This window comes from Tiliqua scincoides, chromosome 10 (assembly GCF_035046505.1).
Source record: "Tiliqua scincoides isolate rTilSci1 chromosome 10, rTilSci1.hap2, whole genome shotgun sequence".
NCBI classification, from domain to species: domain Eukaryota; kingdom Metazoa; phylum Chordata; class Lepidosauria; order Squamata; family Scincidae; genus Tiliqua; species Tiliqua scincoides.
The window spans coordinates 23,191,201-23,208,555 of record NC_089830.1 but is presented as its reverse complement, the minus strand read 5'-3'; the positions used below and the strand labels follow the sequence as shown (position 1 = coordinate 23,208,555).

General features: G+C 48.3%; 1 protein-coding gene across 1 annotated transcript; it reads right to left on the bottom strand.

Moving 5' to 3' along the window:
• Positions 1–800: 800 nt before the first annotated feature.
• LOC136661587 (sialic acid-binding Ig-like lectin 14) lies at positions 801–15,512 on the bottom strand. Its single transcript, XM_066638894.1, has 8 exons — positions 15,463–15,512; positions 12,767–13,171; positions 11,765–12,067; positions 11,567–11,620; positions 10,781–11,047; positions 4,127–4,426; positions 2,653–2,734; positions 801–1,464 (listed from the first exon to the last, which is right to left on the bottom strand). Exons 1-8 carry the CDS (start codon positions 15,500–15,502, stop codon positions 1,365–1,367), a joined length of 1,551 nt encoding a protein of 516 aa, XP_066494991.1. The 5' UTR covers positions 15,503–15,512; the 3' UTR covers positions 801–1,364.
• Positions 15,513–17,355: the final 1,843 nt, after the last annotated feature.

Genomic DNA, 17,355 nt, shown 5'->3' with positions numbered 1-17,355 from the left:
TCTCCGCGTCCTATCTGCAGGTCACTCAGGGGGGTCAGGGCAGTTCAGGGGTGTTTTGGCAGCTGCATATATCATAGATACTTGCCTAAAGGCGAGAAATTTTTACCAAAGAGTCCAGTGTAGACCATCTCCTCGTACTATCTGTGGGTCAATCAGGGTCATGGCAGTTCAGGGGTGTTGCGGCAGCCGGGAGAAGCCCGGAGAAGTGGCAGGTATGAGCCCACCTTGTGCAGCGAGCTCCAGCTGGCCATGCCTTACCCCTCCCAACAGCTTCCTTCTGCAGGGAGATGCTTTGCAACTAGCCAGCAGGTGACTTGACAGGCAGGTTGCTACTGGGTCTTAGAGCCTATGGACTACAAACTCAGTAGAACTGCAGATCAAAAAAATTCCCCTCACTACCTCTCTCCTTCCTCCCTCTCAGCTGTTCCATTACACAGAATGGCACCCAGTACTGCATAAGCACCATGTCTTCAAAAACAGTGGCATGGTTCAAATTCTCTCCCCCCTTTCAGTCAGGCTCCTGGGCAATCAGGCTCTAGGACAGGCCACAGCTCTTCCTCACAAGCACCTTTCCCAAAGTTTTATCCCCTGACTTATCTGTGGGTCATAGCACATTCCATGATTTTTGACTGAAAACCTGCTTTTGCCTTATCTATGAGATCGCCTGATAGGCGAGTATCTACGGTAATAGTGATGATGTGTTATAATAAATACACACACGTGTGTTTACTATGTGCTTTGATTTTTATTTTGTTTTGATTTATTTTAAAATTTCTATCAGATTGAGATGAGACAAAATAAAGGAGAGTATGAGAGACACATAATTTTGAATCTTTTTTACAGGCTTAATTTTTTTTGTTTCTGACACTTTTGAGCTCCTTTTGTTACCATCCCTCCCATTCTAGCTCCCCACTGTCCTCTGCTCTACACATTTGCTTCTTCTATGTCCCTGATTCTTCTTTCTTTCAATCCATAAAGCAGCAGGAGGAGATATCCCCAGCCACCTTCACAATATGGAGGTGGATACCTCCCCATTCATCTCCTACCTCAGGCAGTGCTCCCAGTAGGCTTCTCGATTGGGTCGGCCCTGACTAGAGTGCTCACTTTAAATTTATTTGTCTTACAATGGATGGTTGAGCTTGGAGCAGTGATTCTACACCACAACTGTGAATCTGATTATGAAACCAAAGAATCACAGTCAACCCTGGCTCATTTGAAATCGAAGGGGCATCTGGGCATCTGTGCGCCTCTGGGTTCCTCTATGTATTCATGTGCTTCCACTCCATGGGTCGACAGAATCCAAGATTTCCCTGTCGGGTGTGATGCAAAAGAACTGCAGTCAATCCTTTTGGTGTCAACATCTGCTAGAGTCCACTTGTAGCCAATGGCGCCTTCCTCGGTGGAATCTTCCTCGGATTCAGAAACCGAAAGGCGAAAAAGAAGAGCGAGAAACAAAGCAAAACTCTGGAAGCAAAATGAAGCAGGACAGAGGCATTAGCCACGAGGCGGAAGGGAAGAACTAGTCCCCATCATGTCTCCCATTTCCCATGTTCAGCCAAATATATGCCCAGGCCAGGTGTCAAAATCAGGAGGAGCTTTATGCAGAATTATCTATTTCATTTCACATCCTAATTTGTCATTGCAATGAAGAGGGTTAGACTTCTATCCATTCATTCATGGTTTGAAGATCTGTGCAAAGTCAGCCTTACAGCACAGTCTTAGCCATGTCTATTTAGAAGTAATCCCATTATGGTCAGTGGAACTTACTCTCTGGAAAGTGTGTTTAGGACTGAAGCCTTAGACAGGGTCTCCTTTTAAATGATGGGACGTTTACGGCCAATATTTACTAATTCCGTTAGGATGAGGTTATCACTTCTCAGAGACTCTACAAAATCACTGCATATACTGGGGATGGGGTGGGGACATACTGTAGACTTTCGGGGATCTTTTTCATTTTGCCAGAACTGCGGGGTACACCGATGCAAAATGGCCAGTATGAAGAGGCAGAGTCGATTGCAAAATGACAGCTTGTACAAACATATGCACTGATTTTGGTGTTTCTCAGTGTATACGCATGCTCGTGACACGCACACATCCATGCACACAGAAAACTCAGGAGTGCTTTATGCTCCATGCTCTATTCCACACTCTGCCCACAAACCAAACAAGGCCAGACTGGGATTTGAACCCGGGTTCCCAGCAGCGGGGAAGGACACAAGAAAAATGATCAAACTGCCACAGTGTGTAGATGGTTTGACAAGGACTTTCTTTCAATCACTGTAGCTCTGGAGTTGCCCTCTGCTCACGCCAGTATGTCTCACCTGAGAAATTCAAAGCTATATTCATTTTGTGAAATGGCTGGTTTTTAGAAGCTGTTGGATGGGTCTCAAGGGGAGCAGCTTTATCGTCTCTATACGGGCTGAGCTAGTTTTATCCTGAGTCACACTTTGCTTCTAGATGTGCACTGGTTTTGTGCACTGAAACTCAACCATGTTTCAATCAACCTTTCTTCTATTTTAGGTACATTACTGTGTTGTCTAATTTTTGGCCCTGATTTTTCTCCTTCAAAGACGTCTTTTGGTATCTGTGCTACATCTCTCTGAAAAACTAAAATTAGCAATTAAACGTTAATGACACAAGAGTATGACTGACTTGATCAGGCAGAGGGCTAGGAGGAAGATGATCCCTCTGGTCTCTGAGCCAAATAGCGCACTAAGGATCCCATGGTGGAGTTCTGCAATGAGAATTTGGCACAAAAGAGGATGAGATAGCATGAAAATTCATGCTCTGGAGACAAATCTATGGGTTTATTATGTACAATCAAGACAAAGCATTTTTTAAAAGAAAGCATTGATGTCCCAACTCCAGTTCACTCCAGTTTCACTCCCCTGTCATAACTACATCAGGCAATTAAGCACATGTCCTTTAGGAGCACAGATAATCTTGGCCGTAAGATGATCCAGGCTCTTCCCATTTCCTTGCTCAGGCCATACGTGGGACAAAGACATGGAAATGACAGGGAAGTTGCAAGAACTAAGCTGCTAGATTAAACCAGACTTGTTTGCAAAAGCCTCTGTATCATGTCATTAAAACAGGCTTGCTAGACAGAAACAGGCTGTAACCATTTATAATTCACATGAGATGGAAGACTTGGACTGCTTAATATGGAAATAGAACGTCTCTTTATTTAAAAAAAGGGGGGGAGGGGTGCCAGTTTCACTCCTGATCCAGTCTTCATTGGGTTTAATTTTAACAACCTCGGAAGGGGTGGAGCTTCTAAATCCGGGTAAGAAATCCATGTCCTCACTTTTAAACATAAATACTTGGAAGGCATGTCTATTGAAAGACGTGAGCCTTACTTCCAAGTCAATTTACTTTAGATGAGGTCTAAATGTGCTTCTTAGGAATGCCTGAGCCCAGGCCAGGTAAGTAATTGCTGGGAGCATTCAGAGGCACCCATATGAACCCTTTGTATCCGCAGATACGGTTGGTTGGCAGTTCCACAGTCCTGGAACGTGCTGGAATCCCTAGCATGTATGCACTGCTGAAACAGAGACGCCTGCGTTGGCTCGGTCATGTCGTGAGAATGGATGATGGCCGGATCCCAAAGGATCTCCTCTATGGAGAACTCGTGCAAGGAAAGCGCCCTACAGGTAGACTACAGCTGCGATACAAGGACATCTGCAAGAGGGATCTGAAGGCCTTAGGAGTGGACCTCAACAAGTGGGAAACCCTGGCCTCTGAGTGGACCACTTGGAGGCAGGCTGCGCAGCATGGCCTTTCCCAGTTTGAAGAGACACTTGGCCAACAGTCTGAGGCTAAGAGGCAAAGAAGGAAGGCCCATAGCCAGGGAGACAGACCAGGGACAGACTGCACTTGCTCCCGGTGTGGAAGGGATTGTCACTCCCGAATCGGCCTTTTCAGCCACACTAGACGTTGTTCCAGAACCACCATTCAGAGCGCGATACCAGAGTCTTTCAAGACTGAAGGTTGCCAACAATAATAAAAAAAATCCACAGATGGAAGCCCATAGATGCAGAGTCCACCATACTTCTGATGAGGTCTCAGTTTACCTCTTACAGATGTCTGATTGGCAGGTGAGCACAGGAATCTGGTGGAACCTTACCTGTTTGGAAGGTGCTGAGTTGGAACTGCATTGTGTAAACGCCGACAGAATTGTTTCCAAGGCAGATGATGCTGTGGTCTTTATCCAGGCTGTCGTTCAACCTCAGGCGGCTGGTGGCCCTCTCCCCCTGGAGCCAGGAAGTCATGCTCAGGGACCCCCTGCTGCTGTTCCCGCTAAGGGTCTCCCCCTCCACTTGCCACCAGATCTGGGGCGGAGGCCAGGATTGCAGGGCGCAGGTACAGAGGAAGTCATTGTTCTCAGGCCAACAGGTACTATTTTCTCTGATGAGTTTGGGGGCATCTGGAGAGAAGTGAAAAGGCACATTGAAATAAGGCAAATGGATAAAACAAGAGATTATGTTGCAATACTGCAGTGCATCCACTAGAGGCGCTGGGAGCACTCTGGGACAGGGGAGAGCCTCTTGCGCCAAGACACTGCTCTGACCTGATTTCCCAAGCGTGACTTCTAATGCACTAGTGGCATATCAAGGCCATTTGGCACACACAGCCCATAATTTTTTGGCACCCGTAAGATAAAATGATTTTTGGCAATAGTCATACCATGAAATGAATAATAATAATAATGGCCAGAGAAGAAGAGCAGACAGATAGATAGATAGATAATGTTCACTATCTATCTATCTATCTATCTATCTATCTATCTATCTATCTATCTATCTATCTATCTATCTATCTATCTATCATCATCATTGTATTGGCAACCTTCAGTCTCGAAAGACTATGGTATCGCGCTCTGAAAGGTGGTTCTGGCACAGCGTCTAGTGTGGCTGAAAAGGCCAATCCGGGAGTGACAATCCCTTCCACACCGGGAGCAAGTGCAGTCTGTCCCTGGTCTGTCTCCCTGGCTATGGGCCTTCCTTCTTTGCCTCTTAGCCTCAGACTGTTGGCAAAGTGTCTCTTCAAACTGGGAAAGGTCATGCTGCACAGCCTGCCTCCAAGTGGGCCGCTCAGAGGCCAGGGTTTCCCACTTGTTGAGGTCCATCCCTAAGGCCTTCAGATCCCTCTTGCAGATGTCCTTGTATCGCAGCTGTGGTCTACCTGTAGGGCGCTTTCCTTGCACGAGTTCTCCATAGAGGAGATCCTTTGGGATCCGGCCATCATCCATTCTCACGACATGACCAAGCCAACGCAGGCGTCTCTGTTTCAGCAGTGAATACATGCTAGGGATTCCAGCACATTCCAGGACTGTGTTGTTTGGAACTTTGTCCTGCCAGGTGATGCCGAGGATGCGTCGGAGGCAGCGCATGTGGAAAGCGCTCAGTTTCCTCTCCTGTTGTGAGCGAAGAGTCCATGACTCACTGCAGTACAGAAGTGTACTCAGGACGCAAGCTCTGTAGACCTGGATCTTGGTTTGTTCCGTCAGCTTCTTGTTGGACCAGACTCTCTTTGTGAGTCTGGAAAACGTGGTAGCTGCTTTACCGATGCGCTTGTTTAGCTCGGTATCGAGAGAATGAGTGTCGGAGATCGTTGAGCCAAGGTACACAAAGTCATGGACAACCTCCAGTTCATGCTCAGAAATTGTAATGCAGGGAGGTGAGTTCACATCCTGAACCATGACCTGTGTTTTCTTCAGGCTGATTGTCAGTCCAAAATCTTGGCAGGCCTTGCTAAAACGATCCATGAGCTGCTGGAGATCTTTGGCAGAGTGGGTAGTGACAGCTGCATCGTCGGCAAAGAGGAAGTCACGCAGACATTTCAGCTGGACTTTGGATTTTGCTCTCAGTCTGGAGAGGTTGAAGAGCTTTCCGTCTGATCTGGTCTGGAGATAGATGCCTTCTGTTGCAGTTCCAAAGGCCTGCTTCAGCAGGACAGCGAAGAAAATCCCAAACAAGGTTGGTGCAAGAACACAGCCCTGCTTCACTCCGCTTCGGATGTCAAAAGGGTCTGATGTGGAGCCATCGAAGACAACAGTGCCCTTCATGTCCTTGTGGAAAGATCTGATGATGCTGAGGAGCCTGGGTGGACATCCAATCTTGGGGAGAATCTTGAAGAGGCCGTCTCTGCTGACCAGGTCGAAAGCCTTTGTGAGATCTATGAAGGCTATAAAGAGTGGCTGTCGTTGTTCCCTGCATTTCTCCTGCAGTTGTCTAAGGGAGAATACCATATCAGTGGTGGACCTGTTGGCTCGGAATCCACACTGCGATTCTGGATAGACGCTCTCTGCAAGTACCTGGAGCCTCTTTAGTACAACTCGGGCAAACAGCTTTCCTACAACGCTAAGGAGAGAGATGCCGCTGTAGTTGTTGCAGTCACCCGTCACCTTTGTTCTTGTACAGCGTGATGATGTTTGCATCCCTCATGTCTTGAGGTACTCCACCTTCTCTCCAGCAGAGACAGAGGATTTCATGCAGCTCAGTGACGATGATCTCTTTGCAGCATTTTAGGACTTCAGCAGGGATGCTGTCTTTTCCAGGTGCCTTGCCAAAGGCAAGGGAGTCCAGGGCCACGTGAAGTTCTTCTAGGGTTGGTTCATTGTCAAGCTCTTCCAGCACAGGCAGGCACTCAATGTTGTTCAGTGCTTCTTCGGTGACTACATTTTCTCTGGAATATAGCTCAGAGTAGTGCTGTACCCAGCGTTCCATCTGCTGCGCCCGATCCTGGATGACCTCACCTGTGGCAGACTTCAGAGGGGCAATTTTCCTCTGTGTTGGACCTAGGGCCTGCTTGATACCATCATACATCCCCTTGATGTTGCCCGTGTCAGCTGCTATCTGTTTGTCGGAACAGAGCTGGAGCCAGTAGTCGTTAGCACATCTCCTGGCAGTCTGTTGGACTTTGCTACGAGCAGTTCGGAGGACCTGCAGGTTGCGCTCACTGGGACAGGCCTTGTATGCTGCTTGAGCTCTCCTCTTTTCCTCAATGACTGGTGTCAACTCCTCAGAGTGGGCTTCAAACCAGTCTGCCGCCTTGTTGGTCTTCTTGCCGAATATGGACAAGGCGGTGTTGTAAACGGTACTCTTGAAATGTTCCCATCTGTTGGATGCGTTTGCGTCGGCCAGGCCTGGAAGAGATTCCTCAAGCGCTTGTGCAAATTCCTCCACTTTTCTCTTCCTCCACTTTTCTCTGTGCGTCGGCACAACACGGGAAGCAGCAGTTTACCGGTTATAAGTCTTTGCTCGATTGGCGTAGAGCATGACGCCAGGGGCTGCTTCCGACGGTGGGAGAGATCATTGCATCTCATTGGGCAGCTACCGCCCGCCTTAAGCTGGGCAGTCCCCAGCCAGTAAGGTGTTGCCTCGCCACGGTCCGTTAACCTCATGGGGTGCGTGGGGTTTAGGGTGAAAACCGACAAGCGGATCGACAACTCTGCACCATGCAACAGAAAACAGAAAACTACTGCCCTAAAGCTGGGCACCTGGAACGTTAGGACAATGACACCTGGCTTCTCTGATGACCTGCAAGAAATAGACGACGCACGCAAAACAGCTGTCATCGACATGGAGCTGAGCAGACTGCAGATGGACATCGTCGCCCTTCAAGAGACTAGGCTGCCAGATTCCGGATCTGTCAAGGAGAGAAATTTCTCATTTTTCTGGCAGGGAAAACCACCAAACGAAACCAGGGAACATGGCGTTGGCTTTGCGGTCAGAAATACCCTGCTGAAATCCATCATCCCACCTACTGTGGGAAGTGAAAGAATTTTGTCCCTGCAGCTCCAGTCATCAGCAGGACCTATCACTCTCATCAGTGCTTATGCACCGACTCTGTCGTCTCCAGCAGAAGCCAAAGACAAATTCTATGATGACCTGGCCACCACTGTCAAGAAAATCCCTGTAAAAGAGCCGTTGTTCATCCTCGGCGATTTCAATGCTAGAGTTGGTGCTGATAACAGTTCATGGCCCACTTGCTTAGGTCAGTTTGGCACTGGGAGGATGAACGAAAATGGCCAACGCCTGCTAGAGTTTTGCTGTCATCACGTTCTCTGTGTCAGCAACACGTTCTTCAACACAAAGCCCCAACATAGAGTCTCTTGGAGACATCCAAGATCAAAGCACTGGCACCAACTCGACCTGATTCTCACCAAACGCTCCAGCCTTCCCAGCATCAAGATCACACGCAGTTATCATGGTGCTGCCTGCGACACTGACCACTCCCTGGTGTGCAGCAGAGTGAAACTGCAAACAAAGCAACTGTATCACACGAAAAAGGAAGGAAGACCTCGCATTGATACCAGCAAGACCCGGGATCAGAGAAAAGTGGAGGAATTTGCACAAGCGCTTGAGGACATCATCATCATCATCATCATCATCATCATCATACCAATAAAGATGCTTCTCTTGCAGGCTGCTGCAGTCAAATCACAGCTGCAGCCACCCCTGCTGCCACCATCCGCGGGTGGCCTCTCAGACACCCCCCTGCAGACTGGCACCTGCGACTGCCCCCCGGGCCACCCTCTTTGTATGCCACTGTACAACACAAAGTACTGTACATGCTCCCACTGCAAGAAGCAGGACCAGTTTCAAAAGCGTTGGAGAAGAAATTGAAGCGATGTGGGCAGGTGAACTTAAGCAAATAGCGGACCCACTCGTCAGTCTGCTACCTTAGGCAACTATCTCAGTTGTCCTCAGAGATGGGCCGGTCCTGAATAGGAAGCTGTTATTATTAATATGTTTCAGGCATTCACATCAGTCATAACTCACTCACATGCTATGTCAAGCTGGAAGGTGCTCTGAACAGGGGCTAAGGTGTTCCGGGCAGGGCAGGTGTATTCACCCTTAGCCTCAATGGTCAAACTGCTCAGCTCCAACCAGCTATCTGGGGAAGAGCTCCACTGCTTCACGGTCCTCTTTTCCTTGACCCAACTCACTTCCACTGGTGGGTGGCCATCGGCCTTGCAGAACCCTACTGGGAAATTAGGACTGGCAATGGCTTGTCAAGGAACTCTTTTCCCCCTATCCAAAGTGTACACCAGGGTGTTACGGCACCTTATTTTGACACTGACATATCACAGGCTTAAGATTCTTAAGTGGCACTCCACTCCCCCATAAGATTCAAATTCTACTCCCCAGTCTCTGGAATCAGAACAATCTTCTGAATGCATTTTTAAGTCAAGGATCGCACATCTTAACCCTTCACAGTGTGTTCCGCCTCCATCTCTAGCTATGTGTTCCATTTGTATTTTTGAAAGGGGATGTGGAGAGAACTCAGAAAATAAAAAGGGAATTAATTGTGTTTTTGTCTGCTTGCATCATGAGGACTAGAAACTTGCTTTTGTGAAAAAAGGAAAAGCTTCTTGGGATGCCAAAGCAGAGATTTGATTCTGCACTTTTCCATAGGTATGGAGAAAGCACACAGGCATTTCCTATGGCGCGGCAGCCTAACATATGGGAGGGAGAAGCAATATGAACTTTGCAAGCTGAACCCAAGGCCATCTGTTCATGATGCCACATAATCAAAGCTTTAGGCTGGATGGGAGAGGAAATATCCTGATGCTCTTGCATAGCAAGCTGATCTCCCCTGCCTTGATGAACCGTGGGGCGGTCGCTCCTTCAAGAGACTCTCACTGGAGTAAACGCTTGAAGCAACAGAACATTGGGAAGTAAGGTGGGTGAGGATTCGACTCCCCTCACTCTTACATGACTTAGGGCACAAGCCTAACCAGGTCTACTCAGAAGTAAGTCCTGTTTTGTTCAATGGGGCTTACTCTCAGGAAAGTGTGGTTAGGATTGCAGCCTTAGACCCCAATCCTATCCAACTTTCTAGCTCTGGAGTAGCCACAACGCAGTCCCATGATAAGGGATCACAAGTTCCCATACCTTGAGGAGGCCCCAGTGACTGCCCCTCTACCACTGAATGCAGCACACACCCCACTGGCACCACTGCATCAGCACTAGAAAACTGGATAGGACTGGGCCCTTATACTGTAAAAATTATACTCCCCTCGCTACTCTGCCCTACCCCTTGCCCTACTTACCCCTGTTAACTGGGTAAGAGGCACTTTTTCTAGTGGGTGCTTCTCTTTTATTTAGCTGGGGGAGAGTAACTGGCCCACCTCACCCCAGCAGTGTCTGTTCTAGTGGCTGTCTGCTGGTGTTCTTTTGCATCTTGGGACAGGGAGCCATTTAGTTGACTTGTCTGTAAACCACTTTGTGAACTTTTTGTTCAAAAGTATATACTGTTAATAACAGGGCAGCCACATGGACAAAAAAAAAAAGTAAAAGAAAAATTCCTGGATCAGGTTTAGTTTTACCCCATGTATGAAACTAAAAAAAACCCCCTCTGCTGGTCATCTCATAAGCTGTAGAAAGGTGCCCTCTTGTGGTCAAAATCACAGATTTCAGACACTGACTATTTCCAGTGCCTGAAATTTGTGGTTCCACAACCAGGTGTGCTCATGTCATGTTTGTGGAATAGCTCCTTAGAAAACTCTGTAATTCTCAGCTCATTCTGTGACCCCTGAAGTCGTGGTCAGGCCGCTGTTCAATATTTGCACATCCTGTTGCAAGACTCTGCAACGCAATCAAATTGGGCAGATTATCCAGAAAGCCTAGTACTGAGTGCACTGTGCTTCTCATGTGCTTTGGAAACCTAAGTAGGAGTGCTTCCTGGTGTTTAGTGCCACTCAAATCTCCTAGCGTAAGATGAGTGCCTGCAGAGGGAGGCCCCTCCCAGGAGTCCTGCCCGCAGATCTTACATTGCACGGTCACATGAACAGCATTTTCGACTGAGCCAAGTAGATTCTTTGCCTGGCATTGATACAGCCCGGTGTCCTCTGGACGGATCTTGGGCAGCAGAAGGTAGTGCTCCTTGGCTTGCTTGGAGTCATTGAGGGTCTTGTTCCAGTTTGTCCAGCTCAGGAGGGGATCGGGTATGCTGTCGGCTTGACAGGCCAGGCTGACATTGTTGCCCTCCTGGGCCACAACGGAATCCGGATCCCTTTCAGATTTCAGCGAGGATGAGCCTGCAAGGGAAAAAGAATTGGCTTACAATTGCCAGGAAATTCCTACCACCAAAGGAAAGCCCTGAAGCTGAGACATTCTTGTGTCTAGTGTAAAGTGATGGTTTATGCCGGACATGCAGAGCTGTGACCAGTGTTGGCCCAAGATTTCCTCACACTCAAGGCAGAGCACAAAAGGGTGCCCCCCACCTATGCCCCAGAATGTACCAGCTTCTCTCCCCCTCTCCCCGCTCCCAGGTTTCAAAAAAGAAGAGGGTGGTGGAGCAGAGAAGGGAGACAAACCCAAATGGTTCATGTAGCCCAGATGTTTCCTCATCCTGTCAAGTTATCAGCCCCCCCCAATCTGTCCCTTGCTACCAATCCACTCCAATAAGAATTTCCCTTGCATGCACCCCCCCCCCCGAGATCCTCAACCAGTCTTCTGCCCTACTGAGCTCCATATGGCACCTCCACAGTCTTGCACGTGCCCAGAAAAGAACGGGGAACTCAAACATCAAAAGAGTGTCGAGTTTTGAGTCTCACCAAGGTGTCCGCCACTTGTTATGTTCACTGTGATATGGACTATCTGAGGTGCATCTGAAAAGCAAGAGAGTAGCAATGGCATAAGGGGAAATTTGGAGATTTTTCTTTTCTTTTCTTTTTTTTTAAAAAAGGAAACCAGATCCCTGGAGAGAGAGAGTGGCAAGTTAAGGGCAATACAGAACCGAAGGAACTACTCACAGACTATATCAACACGGATGGTGTTCTCAGTTGTTGGCCATCCTGACCCATAAGTGACTCTGCAGGTGAGAACTTGGCCCTTGTTGTATTCAGAAGGTGTGAAGGTGATATTTGATCCATAGGTCATGCTCCCATTGCTGTGTGGCTGCTGCCATGGTTTGCTATCATCATATATGGAGTAAGGAGTCCAGTAGATTTGAGGTTTGATCCCTGAGCAAGTCCCTGGTGCCTGGCAGCTGATGGTGACCGGCTTCCCCAAAAGCAGCTCGGATGACTTCCGAATCTCAGGTTTCTCCATCAGCTCTGAGTGAGTGAACATTCCCAGGGAGGAATTACCAAAAAAGCATTGCATTATTGACTATCCCACCTTTCATCCAAGGACCACAACGTGACCAAAGACCATGTGAGGCAGGCTAGGCTGAGAGACAGTGACTGGCCTCAGGTCCCTCAGGCAGCTACAAAGAAGGGCAGGATAAGAACATAAGAAGAGCCCCGCTGGATCAGGCCACAGGCCCCTCTAGTCCAGCTTCCTGTATCTCACAGTGGTCCACCAAATGCCCCAGGGGGCATGCAAGAGACCTGCATCCTGGTACCCTCCCTTGCATCTGGCATTCTGGGCCACTCTAGGATTCATCCCTCTGTAGGGAAGAACGTTGAGTTCCCTCTGCCCTCACACACCCCCATTGACCTTCCCACAAAACTGCCCAGCTTTCTCTCTTCACAAAACTTGCTGAAGTCCAAGCTGAACTTCTTCCAAGCTGAAGTCGAATAACTACACACTCCAGGGCTGGGTTGAGGGGAGTGGGCGTCACAGTCTCCTGCCCCCTTTCCACCCAGGAAGCCCAACCAAGACAAAGGTCCTCTTCACATGTTGGGGAACCTGGGACCAGGTTTACAGATTTTCTCGCAGCTATAGATAGAGGGTCTTTCGTTCCCACAACATAGAAATGATTGAAACTGTCAGGAAAAGCTAAATTGACACATTAATAAGAAACTTCTTACCTGTCACATCCACTTGAGGCCGGGTATAACTGTTCCTATAACTGAATTTTATTGACTCTCCTTTAATAATTCTGAAGTAGTAGTGCGCCCGGTCCGTAGATGTGGCATCGTTGATGCGGAAGGAGCAGTCGCCCTGCTCTGGATCTCCTGTTAAGCGGAAACGTCCTGAAGCTGAGCTGCCAATAGTTTCCCTTTCATCATTGGTGGCCACAAGAAGACCTGGAGTGTAATCACCTTTGTAATAGTGCATGGTCCTCACATCCTGGAACCAGTAAACATACAGTTTCCTGCGGGATTGACCTGGATACGTGAAAGTGCAGGGAATATGAACGCAGAGGCCCCATTGCACGGAGACTTTGGCAGGCACTGTCAGTGTATAACCTTCCAGTTGCTGGCTTTGCATTCCTGCCGGAGGAAGAAGAGAAAGGTGAGCTGGTGTGCTGACAGATGCTTCAAATGCCCAGTTGTGCACCAACCCCGTGATGATTGCATGAAGGCTTCCCACCAGCAGCCCACATCCTGGGAAGCCCCAAAGGTTGTCTGGCATGCAGTGCCGGGGGAACTTACAGCACCCAGCCCCAGGGCCAAACCCCACCCTTGGTACAGTAGCAGCAACACTTCAGATTGCTGCATTAACTGGGTCTGGGGGCACAAAGGGGGAGAAGGCATCGTTCTGGCTGTCCAGCAACTGTTACACAAGTTTTCTACCCTGTCTTCCTGCTAAGAACATAAGAAGAGCCCCGCTGGATCAGGCCAAAGGCCCATCTAGTCCAGCTTCCTGTATCCCACAGTGGCCCACCAAATGCCACAGGGAGTACACATGACAACAAGAGACCTGCATCCTGGTGCCCTCCCTTGCATTGGTATTCTGACATAGCCCATTTCTGAAATCAGGAGGTTGCACAAACACATCATGTCTTTTCCTCCAGAAATTTGTCCAAACCCCTCTTAAAGGCATCTAGGCCGGATGCCATCACCACATGCTGTGGCAAGGAGTTCCACAGACCAACTACAAGCCGAGTAAAGAAATACAGTATTTCCTTTGGCCTGTCCTAACTCTCCCAACACTCAATTTTAGTGGATGTCCTCTGGTTCTGGTGTTGTGTGAGAGGGAAAAGAGCATCTCTCTATCCACTCTATCCTTCTGGTGCATAATTTTATATGTCTCAATCATGTCCTCCCCTCAAGCGCCTCTTTTCTAGACTGAAGAACCCCAAACGCTGTAGCCTTTCCTCATAAGGAAGCAAAAAGGAGTCTCAAGGCCCTTCACCAGAAGGACCCAGAAACCAAGCCCATTTTGAGTTCTCTTCTGGATGAAAAAAGAGACCAAAACTGAATGAATGAATGAATGAAAATCTGGGGGGGGGGGGGATAACCTGGGGGGAGGAACCCTAACACTCCTCAGGTCCAAGAATGCAACCCTGGATCTTGCTTGGACCCTGGACTTCCTGTCTCCAGTCTTCTAGTTCGTCTACGCTATACACACCCTCACAGTGTCTGGACAAGCAAATAAACACCAAGACCACCTGTTAAAGCTGTGACATTCCCTCCCCATGAGCAAGACCTTCTCGCTTGAACTCCCCATAGCTTAGAAAGCCTCACCTCCCTTTCTTCATCACACTCATGTCCTGTTCCTCCTTTGGGGCTGTTAGAGCTGATCAGATGGGCTTTCCAACTCATATCTCCTTCCCAGGCTCTGTTTGGGCTTTCCCCCATCCTTATCCTTGTATCTAAATTACCATTCTTTGTTCGTGTGTGTGTGTGTGTGTGTGTGTGTGTGTGTGTGTGTGTGTGTGTGCACGCACCTGTGTGTGTGTGTGTTTACAGAACATCCACATGATGTTATTTCTAACTCACTGACTCACTAACATCCACATGATGTTAACTCTAACTCACTGACTCATCCATTTCTTCTTTTCTTACCAGGCTGGATTTGTGGTGATTTTGTGGGGTCACCACATGGAGAACTCGTGCATGGAGAACTCGTGCATGGAGAAATTGTGCAAGGAAAGCGCCCTACAGGTAGACCACAGCTGCGATACAAGGACATCTGCAAGAGGGATCTGAAGGCCTTAGGAGTGGACCTCAACAGGTGGGAAACCCTGGCCTCTGAGCGGCCCGCTTGGAGGCAGGCTGTGCAGCATGGCCTTTCCCAGTTTGAAGAGACACTTGGCCAACAGTCTGAGTCAAAGAGGCAAAGAAGGAAGGCCCATAGCCAGGGAGACAGACCAGGGACAGACTGCACTTGCTCCCGGTGTGGAAGGGATTGTCACTCCCGAATCGGCCTTTTCAGCCACACTAGACGCTGTTCCAGAACCACCATTCAGAGTGCGATACCATAGTCTTTCGAGACTGAAGGTTGCCAACAACAACAACATTTGTGGGGTCAGGAACCTGATCTGTCTGTCCATTGAAGGCAGGCTCCAGCCTGTCCATTGAAGGCAGACCAATTACATTTACAGCCCAATCCTAATGAAAATCCCACAATTCCAGTTATTCTGATGCATCCTCAGCTGCATCCAATGTGGGAACTGTGACTGCTGGAGATCTCCTTGTGAAAAGCAGGCATTTGTCCCCTTATCCTGGGTAAAACCCCAGCAGCTGCAATGGGACTACTCAGAGTGTGCCAGTGATATCGCTGGTACAAATCCAAGTCACCTTGTGTCAGGCTTCCAATCTGATCCTATCACTCCTACCTTTGCAGAAAAAGCTAAGGATTAGAGCTGCCAAAGTCATCGCAAAGGAGGGCAGATTCTTCTTCCGGGAGCAAATGTCTCTGTCTTGCAACATCTTGATGCACCTTGATGGAGGCTCCTTTTTGAGGCTGGAGATGGGCAGAAAAAAAAGAGAGATAATGAGCGAAGAAGGGACATATCCTTGAGTCCAGTGATGCTCAAATATCCAGAAAAAATGATTCCCAAACATTTTAGCACCAGGGCCCACTTTTTAAAACGACACTCTATTGGGACTTTAAAAATGACACTTTAAAATGACTATTAAGACTTTAAAAAAAGACATCGGGGGGGGGGGATAATTATTCATTTATTTACAATAACCCCCCAAAAGGGTTATCTCAACATTTACCTCTGTATTTGTAAATGATTGCAAACTGCAGGAGCTGAGCTCTTTGCAGGGCAATTAGCACCTATATGATTTTTTAGTAGCCTCAGGGCTTGAGGCAATTAGTTATCTGATCTTCCCATCACCTGTGGCTCTGCTCAGCTAATATGAGACCCACCAAAATCACGTTGCAACCCACAGTTTGGTAACCACTGTCCTAGAACAATAATGATGGTCTTACAATAACATCCCAGCAGCTTGTAGGGTCCTTGCTAAAGCAGAAGCCTTTGCAGAAGTCTGTCATGCACTCTCCGAAGGGGCTGTTTAACCTCTGTGGGCATGAAGACACATGGAGGGAGCATCTGTGCGCAGAAGTAACCGCTTGGGGTCTTCGCAAAATATCAGAAGTATTTAAGAAGAATCAGTATGATAGCTCTTGTCCTGCTATTAGATTTATACTAAAATTGAGTGTTGGGAGAGTTAGAACAGACAAGAGAAAATATTTCTTTACACAGCGTGTGGTTGGTCTGTGGAACTCCTTGCCACAGGATGTGGTTACGGCATCTGACCTGGACGCCTTTAAAAGGGGATTGGACAAGTTTCTGGAGGAAAAATCCATTACAGGGTACAAGCCATGATGTGTATGCGCAACCTCCTGATTTTAGAAATGGGCTATGTCAGAAGGCCAGATGCAAGGGAGGGCACCAGGATGAGGTCTCTTGTTATCTGGTGTGCTCCCTGGGGCATTTGGTGGGCCGCTGTGAGATACAGGAAGCTGGACTAGATGGGCCTATGGCCTGATCCAGTGGGGCTGTTCTTATGTTCTCATACTTCCCTTTTCAGTAGGCTTACAATTGCAATGCAATCATTAGAATAAGAATGACTTATGGATGGATCAGGGAAATATTTTAGAATAAGAAATAAAATATTTCCCTGATCCATCCATTCGAAGGTCAGTTGTTCAGTTTCTATTGAAAGGCGATTCTTAATGGTACTGGCATAGCTAAGAGCTTCCGCAGTCAGGGATCTGTGAAGAAGGACTTCAGGGCAGTTTCAGGGCAGCTGTGATGAGTCAGCATAGGTTGGACTTAGCAGGGGAGGGGAAGTCCTTCCGGAACGATCCTGAGAAAGCCCTGAGTAAGTAGTGTCACTGCAGCCAGTCATTCAGTGAGGCTTATCCCTCTCCACCAGTCATGCAGTGCAAAATGTGATTGCAATGAACTGCCTCCCTGCTTCCCTGCCGCCTTTCTCTCCCTGGGCTTTTCAAGCCAATCAATCGCAAGGCAAGAACCTCCCCTTGGCTCCTCTTCCTGCTCTCCCTCAGCCAAAGAAAATATCAGAATACCCATCCTTTGTCCAATGATCATCTGTTCCTTTCTTCCTATCAAAGACAGGAAATGAGAGCCCAGTGCCGCCTCCCCCCTCCTGCTCACATTAACTCTTTCCTGCCTTCCGACTGGAACTGCCCTGCTGCTTGCCCATTGGACTGCTTTCCCTACAGGGCAGGAGGTCTGGTCTAGAGGGTAGAG